The following is a 24,894-nucleotide window of genomic DNA, read 5'->3' on the forward strand; positions in this document are numbered from 1 at the left end:
TTAAGTCGGCGAGGATTTAAACGCGACATTCGAACACGTCGTTCGACACAATGCTTCTTACAAAGAAATAATATCAAGTGTTTCGCGTGCCAGATGTCCGCATCTTTTTTTTATTTTTTTGTTTTGTCATTTGTTACGCTTGCAAATCTGAGTATAACGTTCGCCTCTTGATTAACACGATTAAAATTAATATACGTTTACTTTCGGAGTCTTTCCGTCTCTGCCGTAATTAGAATCCAAGTACAGGGACCCGACGTCAGACAGACGGTATTGTTTCTCACGAGAGATGCCGTCTTTTCGCGGAACGTTGATTCTACGGTCGTGCTCTTCGTCGGTGGAGCTGAGGTCCCACCACTTCCACCGCGTAGCGGTGCTAGAGGAGACGACCACGAAGAAGAAGAAGAAGACAGCAACGACGACGAGTCTGTCGTCGTTCCTTTGCTCGCGCATGGCTACTCCCACAGTTGCGCTTACGAGAGATAAACGCGAGGGATATAGTCGAGATTACTGCCGAAGCACTTGCCAACAATGTGGCGAAGCTTTGATGTGACGTAAAATGGTGCGTTAACCGGCACACCGTACAGTCTCTGCAGCCGGTCGGGTCGCATATACGACTTTATTTCGACACGAGTGGTGGGAAGGGCGATGATCATTCTTCGATCGGGAAGCTGCCTCGACAAAAGCGACACTATCGTCTAGAAGTCGGATGGAAGAACGCGCTTTAGAAGCGCCTACTTGGCAAATTATCTCGTTGAGACGTCAACCTCTTGTCGAGGGGTCGCGTATAAAGCGATAAATCATCGCATAAAACGTCTCTCACTGAACAATGATCGCTCATTGAGGCACAGGAATGCCAGTCGTAAATTAAGACCGAGTATTCGAGTAATGAAAAATCATACGGAAGACAATCTTGATTCTGTCGTGAAGAAGAAAAGAAGATCGGATGGTAGGGATGTATGCTCTTGGAACTCGAGCACTTTCGCACCTGGAGACAGACGCGTATCGTTCGTCTAATAACGCGAAATCACACTGGAATAAGCTGTCGCGATGGCCATAAAAAATTTAACGAGTGACGATGTGCACGGCGCGTTATTATTCTCGTAACATTTAGCTTGGAATAATTATCGAATCTTCCGCGAACGCGACCGTCTCGCCGCTATTCTCGGGGTTATAAAACGGCCATCCAAAGTGCGAAATCTACGCGCTACGTTATTGTCTGATGCCAGATATAAATCAACCTATATCGAGCGGCGAAAATAACTTTCGATTCGTACTTGTCATTCTGCCAGAATAAGAGTTTACGTCCGTCGTGCACCACGTCCCACGTCCGCCACGACCCAAATCCCGGCCTCCACGGCACGACGGGACTTGGTGCGGCCATTGCGACTATTGCGAGATGCGAATTCGTCAGGGGTCGTAAACTCGCTGATACGCCTTTGGGCTTTAACGACGTTAATCGCATCGGGATAAATCGTCATAAGTGGTAATGAAGTTTGTTCGTTAAACGTCTTGCATTACAGTCGTGGTGGACGCGTATTCATTAAACTATGTTCTCTGATGAGTTTACCATTTAAATGATTTTGAATTAGGTAGATGGAAATTAGTTTATAAACAACAATTTTTTTAAATGTGTGGTCTTCAACGTTTTATCATGATTTGATAGCAGATAGATATATATTTATATCGCATATTTTGTACTCTTGTTTCGTCGAGTGGACAAGCTATTTCGTCGATGACAAGTCACTTACACGGACGTACGTTGTAGAAGTAAATTTTCGCTTCTGACTCGGTCATGACTCAGAATGACTGACAATGCAATTTTGCAGGAAATTCGTCGTCCGGGATCTTCGTGCACATTTTACACATTCGTTGGCTATCATCGTTCATTCGGTGATGGCCTTTTCGTCGCGTGGTTCAACATGTCGGCGAGGTCTCAAACAAATCCGTAATAAAGATTGGCGCGTGTTTGGTATCGTTGAAAACTTAACCACGGCCACCTGGCCGCAGACACGTGTAGGCGTGTAGAAGCTCGCGTAGGACGCGGCCAGGCTTTCTTTCATGAGGGAAACGAAGGGCCGATCGTACGTACACGCATGGTTCACAAAGCCAAAGAGGTTTCGCGGCTCCTTTCAGAATTGCGCGAGGAAGAGGGACGAGAGGCGAGGGAAGGTCGTCCTATGGCGCACATAAACAGAAAGAGGAAGAAAGAGAGAAAGGCTGAAAGGGAAGGAGAGAGGCGGCTATGAGGAGGAAGCTGCGAGCGCGGAGGAAAGGGAGAAGCGATGCATCACGAACCCCCAGAGCGATCGGCGCTGTTGTGAAATATTAATAAGCAAATTAGTTCAGACTTAGTGCTGCCCCTCCAATACCGAACCGCCAGAATGAAAATGGCCGTCGGCCGTCTATATAACAGTCGTATTTTACTTCCCACGCTACAGCATCGCGCCGCCCGCAGAATGCGATATCCGTTCCTCGGCTCGTGTCCTTCTTCCGCTCCAATCATTTTATCCTCCTGCCTACCTTCTCCCTTTCTTCTTATCGTTAGTTACATCGCGTATAGTCTTTCATTATGTCGCATTATGTACGGAGATATCGTTCACAAATAACATTTATAATGCGACTCGTTACTCGATAGGTCTAATAATGCATACCCGCATGTTGCTTCCATGAAAAATCGTTACCATCATCAGAGCGTGAAAATAACGTGCATATAAACTCATCGAGAGACTCGCGCAAAGTCAAGCAACAACGTTATAGTTAGTTACCCGACATTGACAAAACTAAGGCCGAATAGTCGCGATTCTTTACATATTCAAGACTATCTCAAGTACATAGTCTTAAGATAGTCGCTAAAAATTGGAACCATCGAAAGAAGACTTTTAATTCTCTCGCGATAATTAATGCCAGATTTATCGAATGATAACAAAATAGCGCTCGCTCTCATTCAATCTATAATAATCGGGAGCGACACGTTGAAAATGAAGCGCACGGTCCGAGAGTCAGACCGCGAAAGATAGTGGAATCTCCATAAATCAATCTTTACGTTCTGGGGTAGACAATAATTCCAACTACGAGCGATGCCGACAGACACTACGGACCGGGAAGTCGAAGCTCGTGCCTCTCGACCGTTGGTAAACGAAGGCTGACTCTTGGGACAAGAATTCGACAATTACGTCACGAGAACGTAACGGATGATCGCCCGGGGAACGCCCGGCGTCGGGACGTCTAGAATGTGCGAACGTCATCCTGCTAAATGCTTTTCGTTCGACCGTTCACTCGCTCGTTCATTCGGCCGTCCGCGTGTGCTCGCGTGCGCACTATCTATAGCACTGAAACGTGCCGGTCGCCGGAGAGAGCAGCCGGCGGCTCCCTCTCGACTCTCGGATGCTGGAAGCCATCCGGTCACCTGTCTGCTACTGGAAAATGTAGGTCGAACTCTCGCGCGCGCACGGCTGAATAACTAATTGGACAGGTGTAACGTTCCCGTGTTACTAACCATAACTGTCACGTAGACACGCGCGGTAGAAATTCAATTATCCGGTTAAAGGTCGAGCGGATTCAGATCCCTGCATTCACGTTTAGAGCCAATCTTTTCACGCAAAAGAATATTGGGCTAGCTCAATTTCGATTTTCCAATACATCTCGATTCACGTATAAACGAGAACTTATTAAAATTATGTCATTTAATTTTTCGTATGATTGGTTGAAAAGCATTTTTTTAATCAAAAAGGTATAACCTCGAGAGCAATTTGAGAGAAATGCGAAAATTCGTGGAATTTTTCGGAGAGTGATCCATAAAGTCTCAGCTACCAGTTTCAAGATGCACGCCTCTGTCAAGGTCCGCTCGAATACTGTCGAATCCACATTATAATAATTAATGTCTGAAGAGTTTCGGGTCTGTTGCACGAAAGCGTCATTTTTGCGTAGCCTAGCTGCAATGCCGGAGGGCATCAATCAGCGCGGGGGTACATCATTATTCTGGGGATTCCAAATAATTAGTGATGATTGCTCGCCTCTTTAGGGAACCACGATTAAATTTATCACGAACTCTCTTCTGCGAAGAACAGAGCTGATTTACGTCCCACTAGTGACTTCTTGATACATATATATATATATATATATATATTAATGTAAATATATATATTTATAATGGGCTTTTTACAATAAGCTAAAATACTTGGAAGTTTTAAATCTTAAATCATATTAACCAATCGCAGTGAGAAGAAAAATCGACTATGATTGGTTAATTTCATATAGCTTATAAGATTTAAAGCTTAAGTAATGACTTATTGTAGAAAGCCTATAAATGTTTACATTTATTACACTTGTGATAGCAATTCAATTCGTAGTGTGTATTCGGTGCCACATTACGAGAACGACACATCTGGGCACACTTAACTTAATTCGACTGCTTATAACCTTCTTAAAAATAAACATAGGTATATATCTTTATTAATAAAAAAATTATAAGCAATAAAAAAAAACACTGAAAAAGCATTGAAAAAAATCGGGTAAGTCATACCAGGATAGCACGAAGAATTAAGAATCTGTTTTTCATTTCTATTTTCCGTATTATTTTCAAAATGATATATTAGCGGATCCAATTATAGCGTTAAAATGTGATAAATTAGCCTTCATTCGATAAGAAAACTTAATCGTGTAACTTCCACGAATAGCGGATACGATGGTCACGAAAGGTTTATTCAGCGATGCGAACAGGTGAACGGTAGGATGATTGAATTATACTTTGTGCAGCCGTTATTAAAAAATAATAATATATTGAATTGTGAATATATTGTATTTATTACACAAAGACCTTGCGTCGGCTCACATTTGGCTGTATTTTCATATTTTTTTATTTACTCCTTGGAGTCTGATACTACTACGTTTATTGAATTATGAAAAAAATAAGACTTTTAGTAACGGTTTTCTACTGTTCACGATTCAATTTATGTGAACGTAAAATCGCAAAAATCGCAAAAATCGCATGCGAAAAACTGAACGTTTTCGATCGCTTAATAAAATCCATTTATCCATTTCCACGCTCCTTTTTGCAAAATCGTATCTATAGGGATGCAAAGGGACGTGCAGGATTTCTCCCGGCCGAGTAATCCCGAGTTTTAAGACCTTTCGAAAGCGGCGGGTGGGCTGCGACGGAGCGATCAACGAAGGACCTCATCGAGGAGGTCTACCGAAGGTAATCTCGAATCTATCCGCATTGGCTCCGCGGTGGCGCTTCGAAAAAAAAGCATTTGGTCGGGGGTTTTACGGCCGATCCGTCAGAGACGAAATCCATCACCCGCGGGAACAATGCCGACCCATCGGCATCCGCTAGGACTTTATTTCATTTTATGGAGGTATCTGAAGCCGAGTGTTTATGGACAGGGTGAATTGACTCTCTCTCTCTCCCTCTCCTCCCTCCCTTTCTATCTTTCTCTCTTCGGTCATCGTTGCTTGGATGTCGACACCGGCTCGTCGATTTGCTCGACAAGGTCGTAAAGACGATAAAACGACATTGGAGCGGGTGCGAGATACAAATAGAGGTATAAACGAAGGTGTTAAAGAGGTAAGGGAGGAGGGACACCGGTAATCTCGCGTATAACGTCCGTTTAAGCTGCATGTGTCTAGATTCCGTCGATTTAATCGGCCAACCTCGCGGTCCTCACGCGATTCTAAGTTTCCCGTGAACGTATCCGCTTGCCTTTTCGACCTAAAACGCGCCTTGCTTCGACGATTTTATAGGCGTCCCTTTGGACCGGTTGAAGATCGATTCTCGGTAAAGAAGGCTGTAACGCGTATGAATTTTGATATTTATTACATAATAAAGACCCGTCGAGAATAACGTTTCGAGTTCTTTGAAATCTATAAGATGTTAACGATAACATTTTCCCCACGACATCGTTCGTTGCGCTGTGTAAGTCCTTTGAGTTTTCATGGTACTAGCCGACACTATCCGGAGTGAATTTCTCCGCTTATATTAAAATCACGCTTTTTTAAATCAAGCTACATGTAGTCTCGTTGTTGTATATTATCTTTATCATCTTTATTAGTAAATTAATCCTCCACCAACAATGTCGATCTTAAAAGCACAGTTAATTTTTTTATCGTAAATTCCAGTAGAGAGATAAATTTAAATCTGTACAAAAATCAGTAAAATGTAATTCAACTTGTATGATAGTAAAAATTTGTTGTTGAAACATTTTTTTTTATAAATATGTAAGAATGTTTTCAGATTTTAATACAACCCCGGAACAAAAATATAAAAATCTGCACTAAAGTTCAAAAAGCCAGGTCGCACGTTGGTAACGAAAGGTTAATGACTGCTTTAGCGCAAAAAATTGAAACGTAAATATGTATTCGTTCTGGTCAAAAAGGATTAAAAGGATTAACGAGTTACGGGAAAAGGAGTAGAAGCGTAGTTTTCGATAAGATGCCCGATAAGTTTACCGAGAAACTGATTCAAACGTAAACTAATTAGAAATTTGCAATAGTGTCGGTCGTTGTCTAATTTGCATTGGGAATAGTCAAGGCTATCGATGGCAAGCGCAAGCGAGGAAGCCGCGCGTAAAAGAGAGGAGAAACTATTTTCGCGAGGAAACGTTGCTTTCGCTGTTGCGAGGCAAAGTCAAACATTCAAACTAGTTGCAATATGCCGTGACGGCGTGCAGTTACTGAGTAACGGCATACGAACGTGCTCCCGGCACAAAATATCGAATAATAAGAAAATGGGAGGGAAAAGGGAGACGGCGAATCGTGCGTTCGTGTGTCAGCTCACCGGCGAATCACCGCGTCGTCTCCTTTAGCTGCACAATAGAAATATTTTCTGGCGCGCGGGCGGCGCGGGGCTCGAGAGACTTATTCGCATGTAAGACGTGCATGCGCTAAGTATGCGCGAATCCGTGTGGATGAGGCGCATGCGAAATGAACGGAGGTACTAAAAGGTACTAAAAGTAACGGCTGCGCGGCACGATACAACTATTAAGCCACAACCGTGGATGTGGATTTTACTCGGCTGGCTGCTCAATTTCACAGTGGTGATCCTACTTCGATTCTCTCGTTCCTCTCTTAATCTATACGGCATGCACGAAACTGCAAAACGCTGCTGCGGAGCGTTTAACCATGCAGAGTTTAAGCTTCAAAGCGACGTATATCGCGCGACCCGAGAAAGAAAAAAAATCGAAGGACGAGAGCGCTACCTATGAAAACCTATGTAATATCTTGTGTATGCAGACGTCACGTACGCGGTGCGTGTTCACAAGTGTGTAGCGAAAAGTGTTCGTGCCGAACACGTGTTCTCCGCGTTAATGCGTTACCCGCACCGCGAGTAAAAAGGCATTTTTCTTGAACGGCCGTAACGCGATGCAGCTCCGTACCGCGCTTGCAACTTTTATTCAACTCGACGATGTGCGAACCGTGCAATCAATTCATTCGAATACATTCTCTCGTCGAGATTGAGCGCTTTTTAACGTCGTTGAAATAAAAACAAAACAAAAATACCAAAGTCACCCTCTGATATCACATTCCTTTTAGTTCATATTTTTTCTTTACATTCTATATCGCGCTATCTTTTCCTTCTCTCGCATATCCACAAAATGAATTACTCTGTTATATTTCTAAATGCTTTTGTTATCAAATTAATTCCTATGAATATTTAATGCAAAAAAGACGTTATCGCCTTTGATTTGTAGTCTTTTTACGTTCTTTTATCTTGGTACATATTTGCGACAGTGCAAATATACATGAACATAATATGTGCATGAACGCAAAGCTGAAGCTGGGAAGCGACAGAGAGGGAAGTAAAGATAATAACGTATATTCGACGAAGAGAATAGCACTACTCGCGCAGTCATCTGCCCGCAGTATGAATTACATTGGCGATTGAAACTCGTTCGTGGTGGAAAAAAAAGCACGTGCGCAACCTCGGGCTGTCGGAGGTGCCGAGATTTGCATATTAAATGGGTTGGGATTTATAACGGTCGGTCTTTCGAGCGGTGTTAGCAATATGTGCGATAAATAAAGAACCTTCCTCGCGCGAATCGATAACGCGCGCGCGCAAAGTTTAGTTTTTGCGCGAGTAAACATGAATTTCGCGCACGTTAGACTGCATACGTGAGAGAAGAGTGGCAGAAAAGTAAAGAAAAGCCTTGCAAAACATGTATTTTAATATGACTTGACGTTTAAAATTTCTTGAAATACGAGTAATTATGATATATTAAAACTTGTCATAACATGCGGCACACAGAATGACAGCATGTTTTAAACGCATTGTTAATTTATTGCAACTAAATTTACTATACAACTCAAAAAATGAAACCTGAACCAATCTACATTTGTGTACACATGTGATATATTTTTATCCATTTTAAACTTTAAACTTGTAAAATATTAAAAGATGATTAAGAACGAACCTGTAAACGCGGGGAGTCTATACAATCCTAAAGTATAACTAATATACTCAATTAATCTCTATTGAAATGAATTTGCGTACGCGTCATCGTTCTTGCGTCTCTTTATTCATTCAACGTTATACGCGCAAGATTGATCGAATAATCCGTCCGTCAGAAAATTTTCTGGATCGTTCGAGGGTTATACTCTCGAACCGGTTTTCATCGCTATTCGGCGGCAATATCGAACAAAGTTATGTTCCGCTTGCGCGAATTTGTGCGTTCCGCGTGCCTCGTCGGCGCTTTTGATATACGAATACCTCGTCGCGGCGGGTTCGAAACGGGTGGGACACTTTGTTGCGAAACGACCTTAGTAATATCTATTACCGCGTCGGATTTAAGGGGCATTAAAAGATAAATTCTACGAAAAGATGTTCCCGCGTGTGTTACACAAAGTATAAAATAAATACGATCCTATAATATAAAATTCTGTGCAGCGTTGGCTTTATACTTTTTTATATGCTCTCCTTTATATACTTCATCATTTGTTACATACACGTGCAAACAGAAGAAATATAATTATCCTATCAATTATAATGCGACCTAAATTACTCTCGGAAAGTTGATAACTTTTAACCGCCTTATTATTATTCTGATAAACATTGTATATATTATCGATAAATGACCCTATTATTATTGCGAGTGTTATCTATATAATAAGTAGCATAGAAAAATATAACAAAATAGACTACTGAATTTGAGAAATACTATGATGTATTATTTAAGAATCTCTTTAAGGTAATGACACTTTGCAGTGTTAAAACTGTGAAGAAGCTCATTTTTTTATCTTCATTGTGCCACCAAATGATTTTTTCGTCTAAATAAGCATCTCGTTTTACTCGATTATAAGAACAAAAACGTGGCACTTGCTTTAAACATATACATATAGAAACTTTCATGTATATTGTTTAATGCGAAATAATTACATATATACATATTTGACTGATAAAATTCCACTGATAATTTGACTGATAATTTGACTGATAAAATTTAAAAAAAAACCTTCCGATACAACACATGACAGAAAATGCCGTTTTTCCGTAAAATTGTCGCACGTGGAAGAAAATATGGACTACCGCCGTCAAAAGCGATAATTTGTCCATGCGTTTGTATATCTAAAAAGCCGAGCGCCTAGTCGGAGTCGGAGCGCGATGATAGCAAACACAAATTGGTGGTGGCTGGACTAATATACCCGAATATGATGAATGGTCTTTTATATCCACGGACGTAGTAAGGTGTTATGCGTTACGTTAGTGTTGAATTATTGCGTGCGTGGGGCAGCCGCGCGTCGGCACAATAACGCAGCCCGCGGGAGGGCCCGGTCTCGGGGTCCGACTGGGTCCGACTGGGTCCGACTGGGTCCCTGCCCACGTTCGTGGTCCGAGCTTTTACCCGCGAGACATACGCGCCCGCTCTCGATACCTCTCTCTCTCTCTCTCTCCCTCCCTCTCTCCTCTTTTTTTCTTCCCTCGCCTCGCCGCGATTTTAATCGAACCGCGTTACGAGCGAATCGAAAGATCAATCGCCATTGATCTCCTGGAGGATTTATGATCATCTTTCTCTCTCTCTCGACTCGCTATTACCATTCATGAAGTATAATAACCTGCGAAACAAACGACGCTGTTCGATACTTTACGGTCGCGCATGATCTCATCCCCGTTCGATCGACCTCCGCTTATTCTTGCCCTTCACACATTTGTCTCATTCTGTCACTTGTTAAAATTTCTATGTTAAAAATATTGTGAATATTTCTTTCAAATCCAATACAACTGAGGTACATCAGTTCTCACGCATTATGTAAGAGTCTGTCAACGCCACACGTTATCACTTTCCGAACGATCGTTTAACACCTTGGCAGCTCTTTACTGTACCAAATTACCGTTGATAAAATACCGACGATGCTGGATGGAGGGACGACTGGAAAGAGACAGATATGTTGATCCAATCTACTCTAATTATCGCTAGGGAGGAAGGCATAATAATAGCATCGTCTCAGAGTTGCGCCACAAACTTCGTAGAGAAACGACAGAGGGAGAGAGAAAGAGAGAAAAAGAGGGAAAAGAACAGAAGCACTGACGCATCACTGGCGGACTTGATTGATGGACGAGTCGCCATGTTTATAATTAGAGCCCGACGTTTCCGGTTCACCGTCTAACGTTCGGGCCACGATTCGCCGCGGATCAATCTCCTTTCTATAACCGTTGAAAAGGTTTCATCGGTGACGCCGGCGTAGAACAGCGTTAAGACACGCGAGTAGTCGCGACTGCGCTAATTACGGTATCTCGAAATCTCGTTCTAGCTCCTGTCTGTCGTGCGTGTGATAGACGCGAGCACGCTATCGCGCGGAAACGCGCGTGAGAAAATGTGCGATTTCATGGGCGTTGTTCCGCTTCGCGTCGTCGATTCTAATTTCGGTGCTTTCGGTGCCGAGCAGATGCAACGTGTTATCGAACCTTTTAACCACGTGGACGTTTACGACGCCGTAGTCGGACGTACCGGCTCTATACGAAAATCCACGTGTGCAGGAAACGAGATGCGGGTCGCGGCAGTCACGCATGTGTGTATCTTTCTCAACGGTCGACAAATTCAAACGGCGGATCTAAACAAATTTGCAAAGTATGTCTTGTATGAAAAAATTCAGATGGTCTCTGCTCGCGCGCGATTTATGCCGCCTGTTCTTTCAAACTTCTTTTAATCGAGTCGCAAATGTTTCAGCGTATTTTTCTAAAGATGCAAAACATGGTAGGAGTAGCGCGTGACGAAACGTATGACGGAATATGAGTGAGTTAAATATAATTTACAGGTATACGATGTATATGTGTGTATAAGTAGAGAGCGTGTACCCTTATAAATCTAATACTTGCCAAGACTGAAAGACACAATATAATCAATTACTTATTTCACGTATTAAAAGCACCGTTGTTCAATTAGTAATTAATTACTATATCTTATAGTAATAAATTAAGCAGTATAGATCTCTGTAAAGACACTTTCTTACTGTTGAACGTGCAAATTTGCAGTGTATTTTCGCTTTCGTTATAAAATTGACAAATAACAATTCTACGAGTGAAACAGTCTCGTCTTTGAGAACATGCTGCGAAAACGTTCAATATTTGTAATACAAACTCCATTATGTTAGTTGATAATTTTTTTCGCAGGTATTATGCCAAGCATCATACATTATTATTACGTTAGATCGTTTTATCGAATACATCGGGGTAATTATTATTCTGTTGATAGACTCACCTCTACTCTGCATGAAAGTAAAGAGGTCGTCAAGGAATACCTTCCGTTCAGGGGTATCATCCAGCTCATACAACTGAAACAAAAAGAAATAAAGACAAATGAGTCTCGTCATAATATACAAGACAAATAATACATTTCGATGTACGGGAGCGTCTTGCCACTAACGTATTAACTCATAAAGGTACGTGCGCCCCTTTTTCTATATTTACAGAAATTACCTTACGTGTAATGATGGGACATCTTGCGCACGATAATGAGTACATCTCCATTACGCGCAGTATAGCATTACGATATATTGAGGATCGTAGACGATAAGATCTTTTCATAAGTTGTACGGTTAATACAATTCAATGTAATCAAGCAACAATCAACATTTTTATATCGCGAGCGTCTTTATAATCGCACAAATACTTTCCCCCTCGCAATGCTTTCCCGTGCCGATCGGGAGAATAAAACGTTACCTTGCGGCGTGGTAATAAAAACAGGAGTGAAACAAGTGTGCTCATAGCGACAGGCAGATTAGTTAGCTCCGATTATTAATGATTCCGTTTAACCTGCCTCATAACCCGAAACCCTCGCCGACTATATGAAAGCCAAACCCCCTTCGGGCTGGCGGCCCGTATTATCATATTTGTTATGTACGATGTGCTATATCTAATCTGAGACCTCCTAATTGCTTTTATAATATCAGCCCCGTACACCCTCGCTTTCTCTTCTCCTAGTGTCTCTCCTTATCCTCTTTTTCTCTGGCGCTTTCTACATCCCTTAAACGCTCATTCGACAAGCTTGTTGCGACTATACGAGCTTGTTCCTTCCTTTTCCTCTTCCAATAGCTTTCCGCTCTTCGCAATTCAACTCAACTCGACTCGACTCGCACATTTGCCGCGACGATAAATTCCATTCAACTAATCGTGCGGTGTTTCGCAACACTATCTCTCCCTAAGGGCGAATAATAATTAATACGATGCCTTACGCTCACGCCGTCTATCCCATCTAGTTTTCCGCCTAGACGCCTAGACTGCCCGCGGATTATGAAAGCAACAATAAAACAAAAGTAATTGTAAAATCACGGCGTGTAGGTATATTACGCGCGCTTGAATTTCAGTTGATACTCAATATACGTTCATTTAATTATATACAAAGATTTTTTCGAATCTTCTTTTAGTATCGATACACTCTTTTATACATATTTAAAACGTGGCTTTATTTAATTAACTATTATAATATTCGCAATGTAATTAATGAGAGTACCACAATGGTCGTTCGATGCGATATAGAAATGTAAAGTAATACGTCAAAGCGTAACGCCCATGTGAAGACGTAAATGTCGACGCCTGTCATGGGAAAAAATGCTGCGCGCACGAGATGTATGGCGACAAAACGAAATATGTGCAGTATGCACGCACGACGCGCGTACAGCTGTGTAGAACGGGCGGTTTCTCAGCATGCAGTGGCAGGTGCCTGCCTGGCAATCGCCACCACGTGCAAGTAGATCGTTAATCGAAGTTAATCAATGAAAGGGAGAAAGAGAGAAATTTACATTGATATTCCTCGATCAGTTTTTCCCCGGCAACCTCTCTCTCTCTCTCTCTCTCTCTCTCACCCTCTTAATCTCGTTCGCTACCCTTCTTGATGAGAGCGAAGCAACGAGCGTATCGTAGGAATGAAGGAACGAAGAAACGAACGGATGGACGGACAGCATTTCTCAAGGGCCATTTTGTACCACTTTCTCGTGTTTTTTCTTTGGCTACACGAGCGATGAGCTCGTTAGGGGCAGCCGGAGGGAGAGGACGAAGTAAAAGGCAAGGGAGGAGGGGACGGAGTAGAGAGTAGTATAGAGGCTGAGGGTTCAAGCGAGGTATATTGATTGATCTACAGTTAAGCGGACTGACGGCAGCCACGTGAGGATCAGGGGAGAAGAGCAGCTCTCTCTCGCTCGTTCGTATCTTACATGCCGCCCATGTGTACCTCACTACCGTGGTAAAATAAAGACGGGGCAACGGAATTTGCTCTCGATGATGCATGCGCCGCAGCCCCGCCCTCTCCTTCTCTCATCCACTGACGGCGAGTGAATAATAATTCCTGATACGACCGCCGGTTGATCGGACGACTTTCGTCCCAGGCAACCACGAGGAGAGCCAACTTTGCCGATGATCGATGTACGCGTGCTTAGTAACGTTAACGGACTCGAAGGTGCTGTGATTATAGCGACCGAGGTGTATTATACACACAGTGCGTTCGGCAAGAATATCCGGTAATGATCGCATTCGATGAACAGAGTGATTCCTTGAAAATTTTAATCATCCAATTTCAATCATCTTCTCTTAACGGTGTGTCAAGTTTGTAAACTCGTTTGTTGTAGAAATTAGCTACAAGATGTTTGCGATTTTATTTCACTAATTGCGAGAGTCACAATAAATGATGATCTCTCTGGTCAATTTGCAAATTCGAGTTCGTTGAAAAATATTTCATTAAATATTAATATGATTGAAGGGAAGTGGGACACCTATCGCAAATGTATCACGAATTGCGTTCTTTGAATGTAAAGATCGTCCAACTGATTTCTAACTCTTTTTCGTTCTGGCCTCTTGACCATCGCGTGATGATTTTTACGACCTCAAGACGCGAAACGCGATAGAGGAGACGAACGTGCGGAGAACAAGAAGAGGTCTCTCATAAGTACTTAACGTGGCACACGTCGCTAGCTTTATGAGCAACAATTATCGATGCGCAATTTTTTCCACTGCGTCAGAGATTGAGATAGTTTGCTTTCTTCCGGTTACGTAAAGAGCGTCGATAACTTTGTTTCCGTAATATATTGCAAGTAAAATAGAAATAAATACAGAAATATAAGTACTACCTATTCACAATATCGCACAAAAAACATTTTCTTTACCACACAAAAAAACAAAAATTTTTATATATTATATACCTACACTCTAAATTTCTTACAATGAAATCTCACTCTCGAGAAAGTAAAAATACAACCACTCTTGAAAAAAAATGAAAATATTTAACTTTTTGAAAAAAGAGTGACAATTTTCACTCTAAAAAGAGTGAAGATCGTCACTTTTTAAAATGTACCTGCAATATCATGATATTTTGAAAAGTACATCTAATGGTCCCCTGAAACGGATAATGATAATGTAAAATTTCCATACGATTTGCCAAGCCTTGCTAGGAGGAAGAGGGAACATCGGTGAGCAGCCAGTATCTACACTCTCGCCGACTTATTATCTTAATTATATAATTAGCCATAGGTCCGTGTACTTTGAAAAGCTTCTCGCGGGCGATATATCGTTACGTTGTATCCGCCCCCGCGAATGTAAGGGGTCAACTTCCGGCCGTAAACCCTTCTTAAGGGTGCGTCTCGAACGGAACGGAAGCGGGCGCAGTCTTACGTAATGCGCTCCGACTTTTCCTTTCGAGATTCAAGATCGAGATATCGGATAAGAGCATAGGGCCTTTACGCGGGGACACAACACTCTTGTCACGCTAATGATAATGCTAAGTATATTGATTTATACTGCATTAAGATTAAATGGATCTTTATTCGCGAATATCAATTTTAAATTCAAATGTGACAAATATCATTTCTATTACGATATAATATTAAGAGATTTGATACTTTGTGAGATATATATTCGAAAACGTCGAAAATCTACATCCTTTAAGAGTTCCTCTTATAATCTTACATTGCTATCGCTAAGTGATATAGTACTGCTATATCGATACATAAATTTTATGTACAAGTGAGCGAAGTCATTGAATATGTCTATATGAGTAGCCATTAGGAAGTCCAATCTGCCATAACTAAAAGAGCTAGAACAAGTAGAAATAAGCGGAGATCATTTTTAAAAATTCTATCAGTTATATACATATCAGTTTAGACCCTTTGAGGTCAGTATTATAACAGAAACGAGAGAAAACGTGATAAGTGATATCAATTTTGAAATAGTTTTGTGATTTTATTAAATATATTCTAGGACCAAGTGAATATTATAAAATAATTTCAAAACATCACGCGACTGCGAATTCCGCGGTAGGTTCGCATGAATTATGACAAACGTACGAAACAAGATAAAAGTTTTATCGCTCGTTTCCTCCGACGCGACGGTTATATTTGCTCGTTCAAAGGATTTGAGAGATCGTTAAAGCGCGAATGTGGTGTAATGCAATTACGACGACAAAAATTTTATTTTATTATAGAAATCTTTTGGATGTGAAGCGCTTTGGGCGCATATGTTATACATACATAATCAAAGAAGATTGATATTAATATATAAGCAATACGTTTTTAAGTATCGTTAATAGAATCATCGCTTTAGAAGAAAAAGAGTCCGCAAAATATATCTTTTTATGTAAGGATACCTACTCGTTCTCTTTCGCTTTAGAATTTAGTCTAAGGCTTGAAATTTCAAAGCAATCCTCTCGTCTTACATAAGTCTCATAGCCTCCTTTGACCGAATAAGATTTTATAATCTAATATCCGGTTAATCTCTATTACAAAAAGTATTCTCACAAATGCATTCCATCGATATTTTTTTTTTTTACAAATAGAACGACACTCGTAAGTTAGCAATGAATAGACAATAGACAGTGAAAACGTTCTTGAAAACAAGGATGAAAATCGGAGCAAGTTTGATTCGCCGGTGATAAGTGTAGGAAGATATCCGGTGGACGATGGAAATGGGAAACTTTAAGTGGGGATATCAAGATCAGCAGCGGGTTATACGAGCGGCCATAATAGTTGCTACCATTACCCGCTTCCAGGACATTAAAGATAGCAAAAGGCAATTATAATCATTATGACGTCGAGCGGCGCGTACAATGCCGCTGGTGCGTTACGCTCCTATAAAATCTCCGTAACGTCCAGAACAACGAGTGGCCCGAGAAGCCCGGTCTTCTCTCTCTCTCGCTCTCGCTCTCGCTCTCGCTACGCCCAGTAAACTCCACCCGCAAGCCGGTTATCGCACCGCATCTCGAATCGCCTCACGCTCCAAGACGCGACACGACATAACGACGGACTCTGTCGTTGGAAAAGAATTTTTTAAAGATTCTAAATAAATACGAGTACGTCGCGTGAAGACAATATGAACGAGCTATAGAAAACTGATAAAGAAGGTCAGTCAAACAATAGAATCGTATCTTTGGCAAATTGAACGAATTTTAATCAGTGCAGGAACACTTAAGATAAATCTGTTTTTCTATTGTTGAGAAACGTGAGATATTTTTATAATATTACATCGTATTATTGGAAGACTGTTTTTTTATTCGTTTTTGTTCGTATTTTGATTCGCTTTGTATTATATTTAGACATTTGTACATTAATAGAACAATTGAGAGGGAGATTCTAGATAATTGCAGCCTCTGAAAAGTTCGAAAGTTCAGAGAAAATAAAATAGATTCAATAAAATCGCAAAAAGGTTGATTTTAGTAAACACAGTAGTCGTGTGTGTATCAGTAAATGACACTAAAATAAAAATAAGATAAAAACAATAAATGAGTAAAAATACTACACACATATAACCGCTAGCTTTGCAGAAAACGAGAAGATACGAAAACCGATTGACACTATTCGGAGTCGCTTTCTCGAAATAACGTGGATGGGGATCCACTTCGCGAATTCCCATTATAGGGACGAAATCAATCGGCTTTATCCCACCGATATCGTCTCGCGGGAAGAGAAAGACCCATCCGTTGTCCTTGGACAGCTCTAATCCGAATGAGGTTTCGTTCGTGTCCACTCGCGTTTCTTTGAACGGATCTAGCTTCGAACGAGCTTCCGAGAGAAATCATTGACGTTTTTCCAACGATTCATCCTTACCATCTCTCCCTGTTTGTCTCTTGCTTATTTCATTAGAATTAGAAACATCAGAATTAGATTTCCGAGAAATACCGTAGGTACTCGTATGTGCATGAAGTAATGATAAATTATTACCATCTGGGCCGCGAACGAGGTCATCGACCAGATCTTACCGTATAATATTCCCATCGTAAAATGAAATCGACCTATTAAAGGCTGATGAATGGATTTCCACGGCCTCCTACGCGAGCGCTGAACTAAAATGAAATTGTGAAAATAATCTCAAAGAATAATCAAGACTCGTTGCGACGAAAGAAGTAAGAGTTTACACGAGAGAAGGAGGCGGTAGACTCTCCATGATGTCGGCGTCAACAAAGAAATGTAAGAAACGAAATACTCCGTGGTCCCTTTGCGTTCTCTCTCTCTCGCTCTCTTTCTCTACCAAGAGACTCGATAGAGTCGGATTTTATGCTCGTAGCTGGAAATATTAAATCGCACCTAAGCACGTTTTATGTCGGCCGCCTAATAATCTCCGACAACTGACTTTGACTTCTCCCTTCCACCTCCCACTCTTTTCCTTCCTTCCTCTCTTGCTTACAGTCTTCGCTATCGTTGTTTCGTTTTCGCCTCTCTGCCTACATCTCTCTGCTCTCAACGGAGACCGTTCGAAAGCCCTCTGTGGGCGGCCAATGCATCCATCCGTGGCCCATAAACCCTTTAAATGTTCCGAAAGGGCCTCTGGTTTACTCTGTAACCCTTCCACGTTGATTCCTTTTTTCGCGGTTGCCAATTCAGAAAATACATAAAATCGAATAATCTATGTCGTAGTCACGATTGTCGTGAACGTGGGACTCGATCGCGAAATGGTTGATTGAAATGCATTTAACTGTTCGACACAGACGTTGGTTTATCAGGAAACGCGGTAGTGTTTTACATTAATAAGAGTATTATTATAGAAACCTAGTAATTTCGCCTAAAAGATGTTACAGCATATTTTTTACCGAAGAGACGGACTTTTTCGGACGTAATTTAATTGGAACGAATTAAAAAATATAAGTAAAATTTTACTAAATTATTATTAATTAATTAATATATTTTTTTATTAAACAATTATATCAGTTTTTCCGAGCGTGATATCAAGATGACGATGAAATTTTAAACAAAATGTTTCAAACATAAATATCGTCGCCTATCTTCGATTCTTGAAGACGACCAGCGGAGACGGGAACCGGAAGTGCAGCACGCCTCGCGCCCGTCGCACCCTTTCGTTACTCGCGGTTAATTCGCTCGTAAACGTCGACGGGAGAGAAGCCGATTGGCAAAACGTCGGGTGTACAATTTCACGGGCTGACTGTGGCGACCACGATGATCGGCCTCTGAACAAAGTTACATTTACACGACGACAAATTGTCCGATCCAGAACGTATGACGAAAGTACTTTCGCGGTCGAAAGCTGTACTGTATTATTATCGACTAGAACGTCGATCTGCCAAGTGTAGCTTTTTAAGGAGTTGCTTCTAAGGCTGATTTTTTGCCGCATCCCGCGATAAAAATCCATACGCGGTAAGTTAGCGCGTGCTAATTCAATTTAGATAATAAACTCCGACCTGTGGCTAATATAAATTCGCGTTAACCAACGCGTTAGTCATCTTATCGCTCTACTCTTCTTTTATTATCGCGTCCGGACGATTCGCCGAATGACGTATCGCCGCCAGCTAATATCTTCCAGTGTCGTTGCTCCTAATGCTCGTTTTTTCTCACACCTGCGCGTCGACGTAACAGGATCGTAACGAGACGCTTCCGTCGAAGATTTACGTCCGACCCGTATTATTTTGCAATTTAATTCGGTAGCCGGTTCAATTTGATTGCGAGATATCGCGATAAAGGCGCACGATGGCATCCTTTCGGAGCCATCCCATTCGAAGCCACACCTTGATATTGGCTATCTGTCGTCGCGATGAATCCTTCTGTCTACTACATGTTTGGAGGTGTGGCAGTCATAAAAAAATCCTACAGATATAATGGCAATGATTTGATTCAGTGCAGTAACGTAGTTAGATGTTTCTTCAGAGTGGCGGAATCGTTAATGAAAGATAAACTGTCGATTAAAGAAAACAGGTTCAATTAAGTAAAAAAAAATATTATGTGAGCCAAAGAGAGCTCCAAAATTGTACGGTGAAATTTCTCCCCGTTCGACTTAGTAAGTTGCAAATTACACGTTTATGGGACGTCGAGGATGGCAATGTGGCTTACAACTACGACACTGAAAAGGACAGGGTTAATACAAGTCAAGAAATTCCACGGTCGTTTTCGCTTGTCTCGACACGAACGAGAGATGAAATTACGCGGTGCGAGAGGATGCGTTGGGATCGATTAACTTGGTGACGTTTGACGTAAAATACGGCTCCTAAGTGGCATTCGTTTGTTCGTGGTCCACTCTTTTAGCTCTTCCTTCTCTGTCGCGACTTGTACCGAGCGATATGCGCGAAAGAGAGAGAGAGAGAGGAGAGAGTTGGGGGAGTAGAGAACTAAGAAAGGGAGAAAGAAAGGGCGAGAAAAAGAGAAACGGGAGTCTCACCTCGGTACGGATCAAACGGAGCTATGTGAGCGCGCTTCGATTATAATAAATCAAGACGTAAATAATGAAGGGACGGATGGCTCCGAAAGCGGACAGCGGAATGGAGGGGCGCGAAGAAGACGGCTGCGCGATCGAATCGTGCTTGGTTGCATCTGGTTGCATCTGGTTGCATGGTTGCGTCGCAACTCGCACGTAGTGCTGTACGCACTGGCCAGCACAGCACTGGCGAACCACGTACGGCCATGAGAGGATCGTAACGGGTATTAATGCCTTTCGCCCGAGGGTTCGACATCTTTTACCCATGCTCGGCTCACCACCGAGTTTGATTTCATATTGTATGCGAATAGGCCGTTTAATGAGATTAATGCCGCGCGCGAAGTCAATTAACTTTCACGAATGATATCCGACCTGCGTCACGACACCACGTCGCCGTGATTGATATCCGCGATTGCAGATGACGCCGAAGGGATCCTCGTTCATACACACACACATGCACACACAGAACTGCTTCGACATTTCGCGTGCGTCCAGGAATGAGAATATACTCCCACGCAGAAACAGCGAAGGCATTGTCTACCGCGTCCGCGGAGTTATTCGAGTTCAGCCATGAGAAGATTATGCGTGTGGCTCGAATCGCGTATTAGTTGATGGAGAAAAAGGTGGAAGGGGGGGGGGGGGGGGGGGGGGGACAAGAAAGCGCGAACGATGGAGGAAGGGAAACGCGACGCTACAAGCTCTCTTATTAACGAGGAAGCGAAACAACTCGCACCGCAACGCTAATCGAACGGGCACACAAAACGCACCGTTTCTCGCGTATGGTCGTATCAACGGCCATCTTTGTTTCTCACGAGAGCGAGCCGTAAGACGCGGTATGTCCGATGAGAATTTATCGAGATATATGTTTGCTAACGTAGGAAATTCGACCTCCTTCGTTATAGGGAGAGAGAGAGAGAAAAAGGAACCGTCATATAATCATTTTGCTGTTGAAAAGATGAAAAGTTTCAGCACTTCGCAACGATTGAAAAGTTATAAGGTCTAACATGTATCATTAACATTAGTAGATGCTTGAAGGTGCTAAGGTGCTTTTATAGATACGTTTAAAATACAAAAAGAGTAAAGTACCTCGTTCATTACTGTACGTGATTAGCGCGAGTCGTCGATAGTGATCGCTAGAGTTTGCAGAGGAATGTTCGCGCTGAGAGCCACTAAACGTTGCATCGCGAAAGAAAGCGATGGAAGATAAGGACAATCGTATTACGAAACGGGGGAATGCTCGAGGCGTCGGCTGACGCTTACAGCGAATGGCCGAGCGGCTCGGCCGTGTTATGTTACGGTCCTCGTCGAGCGATCACCAAAGTGAGTCGTTTACGAGTTCGACGAGACGGTCGACCGGTCGCGATGAAGGTGCAGAGACGGCGGCGGCGATGGTGATGGTGGCGATGGCAGCGGCGGTGGCGGCGGTGGCGATGACGGTGGTGGTGGTGGTGGTGGCGGCGGCGGCGGCCGCGGTGGTCGCGCGATAGGTAGGAACTTGGAACGCGCGACGGAGGTGGCCGAGATGGAGACGACGGCCGGCGTCGGCGAGAGGAGGCAGTTAGCGCGTGTTTACACGACAGCGCTATGTAGCCGGCGACCTCACAGGGCAGTCTCGAGCCGAGCGAGAAGAACGTTTCTATTTGTTCGGACACCTCGCTCGCTCTCCATCTCTCTCTCTCTCTCTCTCTCTCCCGTCTTCCCTTCTCTCACTTCTGCTCTGTTCTGGCAGACAACTTCCACCCCACCCCCCTCCTCCCTACCACACACACACACACACACACACATCGTGCTTTCTTTCTCTCCTCTCGCATTCTCTTTACTTTCTTTCGTTTACGTCTCTGACCGCAGCTGGTCGTCAATGCACTTTGATAGCAGATAAAGTGGTGTAACATCATTTAAGATTTCATCTTTTTTTCACCTGCTTGGAGAATTGATTTTTTAAATATTTTGTTATTTGGAAATTGTCTTCGTTTTTCATACCTTAGCGTTCCTTCTTCTGCATGCGTTGATGTCTCCAAGCACGACGGTCAAAAGTCGATTCGCATGTCATTTTCATTGGTCGTATTCTACTCGCGATTGGTATTTATTGATTGTATAATTTATTTATAACAAAAATGTACGGCTAGGTACTTCGTAAAGTATGTACATGTAGCTTTCAGCAGAAAAAGAAATTGGTTGAACGACATAAATCCTGAAAAGGATTTGAATTTGCGAGACAACTCTAAAAGGGTCTATTTAGAAATCACGGATGGAAACGTTTTTATTAATAAAATTAGTACGTCGTAGTCCTCTGATATCTTTTCTCCATCGTACTCGTAAAAACTATCGCGTCGTGAGAACCGTAGTTGTCATTTTTGTAAGTTGTTCAAACGACGAAGGATAGTCTTGGAAAAAAAGATATATTTGCCGGATCTTTAGTAGGTTATATCTGTAGGAATTAGGAGGCTGGCGATGGACTTTTATGCGACTTTATACCGATTTTATAGTGGAGATGCGCAGCGCTACCATGAGCGCGATTATGATCCTACGACGTTGATTAAACGATTACGAGAACGAAGAGCATTTAGTGGATCGTTTGATTTTTATCGCGTCCCTTTACGAGACATCATGGGATGCATTATATTTTAACGCGTTCCTGCATGCGAGTATAGGACGGCTCTTCTAAAAAAGAACCAAAAATACTGGAAAAGTAAGACGTAAATCGGAAAATTTTCTCATCACGATCATAAGAAGAATGATATATTATTACATTTGCTTTTATATCGAATAGACGATTTTATGAAAGGACAATGTTAAGAATAATCAAGATTTATATGACTTTTATAATTGAATATATGTTTTCCGAAAAATAGCTCAACAAAGTATTAAATAATGAATTTATTATCATTTCACAAGATGCAATGCGCATAAATTTTCTAGTTTCTCAAGAAAAAGATTTAGTATTACTCTTGATTTAAATTCAAGAGTGACCAATGGCTTCTTTCACTTTCTTCCACTCTCCGACAGAGTGTAGTCTCCCATTTTTACTACCATTTACTTATTAGTCTATATTTTACAAAGGTAAGTGATGCATAATTTATTGCCGCACTCATTTGTCATCCGCAAAAGATGAAAGCTGTCGCTTTAGTCGCCGCTTTAAAAGGTTTTGGAACCATATTGTTGTGCAGTCTGAAAAGGTTTATGCTGTCATACTGAAAATCCACTTTTTCCAATGACCTTTTTCCTCCATCAATTCCCCAGAGTAAAACAGGTATGCGTATGGTAAAATAAAAGATTAAGTACAACGCGCGAATATTGACGATGTACGTTTGAAGAAAGAGAGATGAACGAGAATAACACATTGTCGGTACTAATCGAGTGTTAAAAATCAGCGTTGTTCATCAATCAATAGACATTGGAACGTATCCCGGAAACGAGAAGCGGAGAATCCAAAAAAGGATTCTAAAAACGCTGATCCCATTGAGATGGAGCTATTTAATTGTAAGATAGTACAATGCGTATCGCTTCTTGCTCTCGTATGCGTCAGCGGGAGCATCAGCACCGTACGAGAGCTAGCCTACGTACAGGTGTGCGTGTCCGTGGTGATATTTTACCAGTCATAAAAAAACGATTAGTCAAGACGAACCGCGATTCTCTCTTTCTCTCGCCGAGGTATATGTTCTGATCTTTTTATATTGTAACATCGTGCCTGCCGCTCATTTGTTAGAAATAAAACTCTCCCCCGCTCTCCTCGGCCGGTCGCGAGGCCCCCTACACTGCCCTACACCAGCCACCCGAGACTAAGCGTACCGCCGGGAACAAAACTTACACGCACGCAACACACGCGTCTACCACCTTCTCTCTAACTCCCGAGTTATGACGCGTTTAACATATAAATGAAAATCAGGCCTATAAAAGTTTAACGCCCGCGATTATCTGACCGGCCGAAGTTCTTTTCGCCTAACCCCCCGTTACCTCGCCGGCCGCGGATGCCTCTTCCTCTTTTGCTCATTTACGAACTGCTCCCCTGGACGGTGGATTCTATTTCGGCTTCTTTCTCTCGCGAGTTTATATGATAAAAGGACGCGCGCGCGCGTGCAGTACGTTACTGTGTATCTCGGTAGTATTTATTAACAATGATAATAATATTAATAGCGCAAATAATAATGTCAATTCTTGCAAGATGTCAAGATACAATGTTAAAGTAAATCAGATTCTTAAAAAATATAATATAATACAAGATTAAAAGGCTAAGTGTATGATGAAGAAGAGATACAGTAAATAAAATTTATTTAAAGTAATTTATGAAATTATCGTGTGAAATTATGCAAATTATTGTATTATAATAGTTGCAAGACTGTATGAATCAAATCACTCTGTGCGAATTTCTCGAGAGGGTCACGGAAATGCCTAGGCGCGAAAGAATATATCTTCAGTATAAATTGGAGTGATATATTTTGTACTGCAAATATTATGACTAAAGAAACTAGAGTAAAATTACTTAATCACCATATTGCGCGTAAATGCATATAAATCGTACGAGTTACGCCACATAAATTTTTTTACAAGAGTCACGAAAGTTATAGACATCACTCGATCACTATATAAATTGCACGATTGTTGAGTTACGTACATGTTGATAAAAAGTTATATACAGAGAGAAAAGTACTATATTTGCGACTATAATTGCATGGTTAAAAAATTATGGTTAAGAGATCCATTTTTATGGTTATTATTGCTATAATATTAGTAACAATAACTTTATAGGTATAATTCTCAGAAAAATGGAAAAATTGTACTATAAG

At 41.8% G+C, this 24,894-nt stretch overlaps 1 protein-coding gene across 4 annotated transcripts in view; it reads right to left on the reverse strand.

The window, feature by feature from the left end:
• retn (retained) overlaps window positions 1-24,894 on the reverse strand; it is a 63,805-nt gene that overhangs the window by 11,815 nt on the left and 27,096 nt on the right. For all 4 annotated transcript variants that reach the window (XM_018520967.1, XM_018520968.1, XM_018520966.1 and 1 more), the window contains exon 3: window positions 11,691-11,763. In XM_018520967.1, the coding sequence (XP_018376469.1) occupies window positions 11,691-11,763 (73 nt within the window). The remainder of the gene's footprint in view (window positions 1-11,690; window positions 11,764-24,894) is intronic.

Source organism: Trachymyrmex cornetzi, unplaced genomic scaffold (genome assembly GCF_001594075.2).
Source record: "Trachymyrmex cornetzi isolate Tcor2-1 unplaced genomic scaffold, Tcor1.1 scaffold949, whole genome shotgun sequence".
Classification (NCBI taxonomy): domain Eukaryota; kingdom Metazoa; phylum Arthropoda; class Insecta; order Hymenoptera; family Formicidae; genus Trachymyrmex; species Trachymyrmex cornetzi.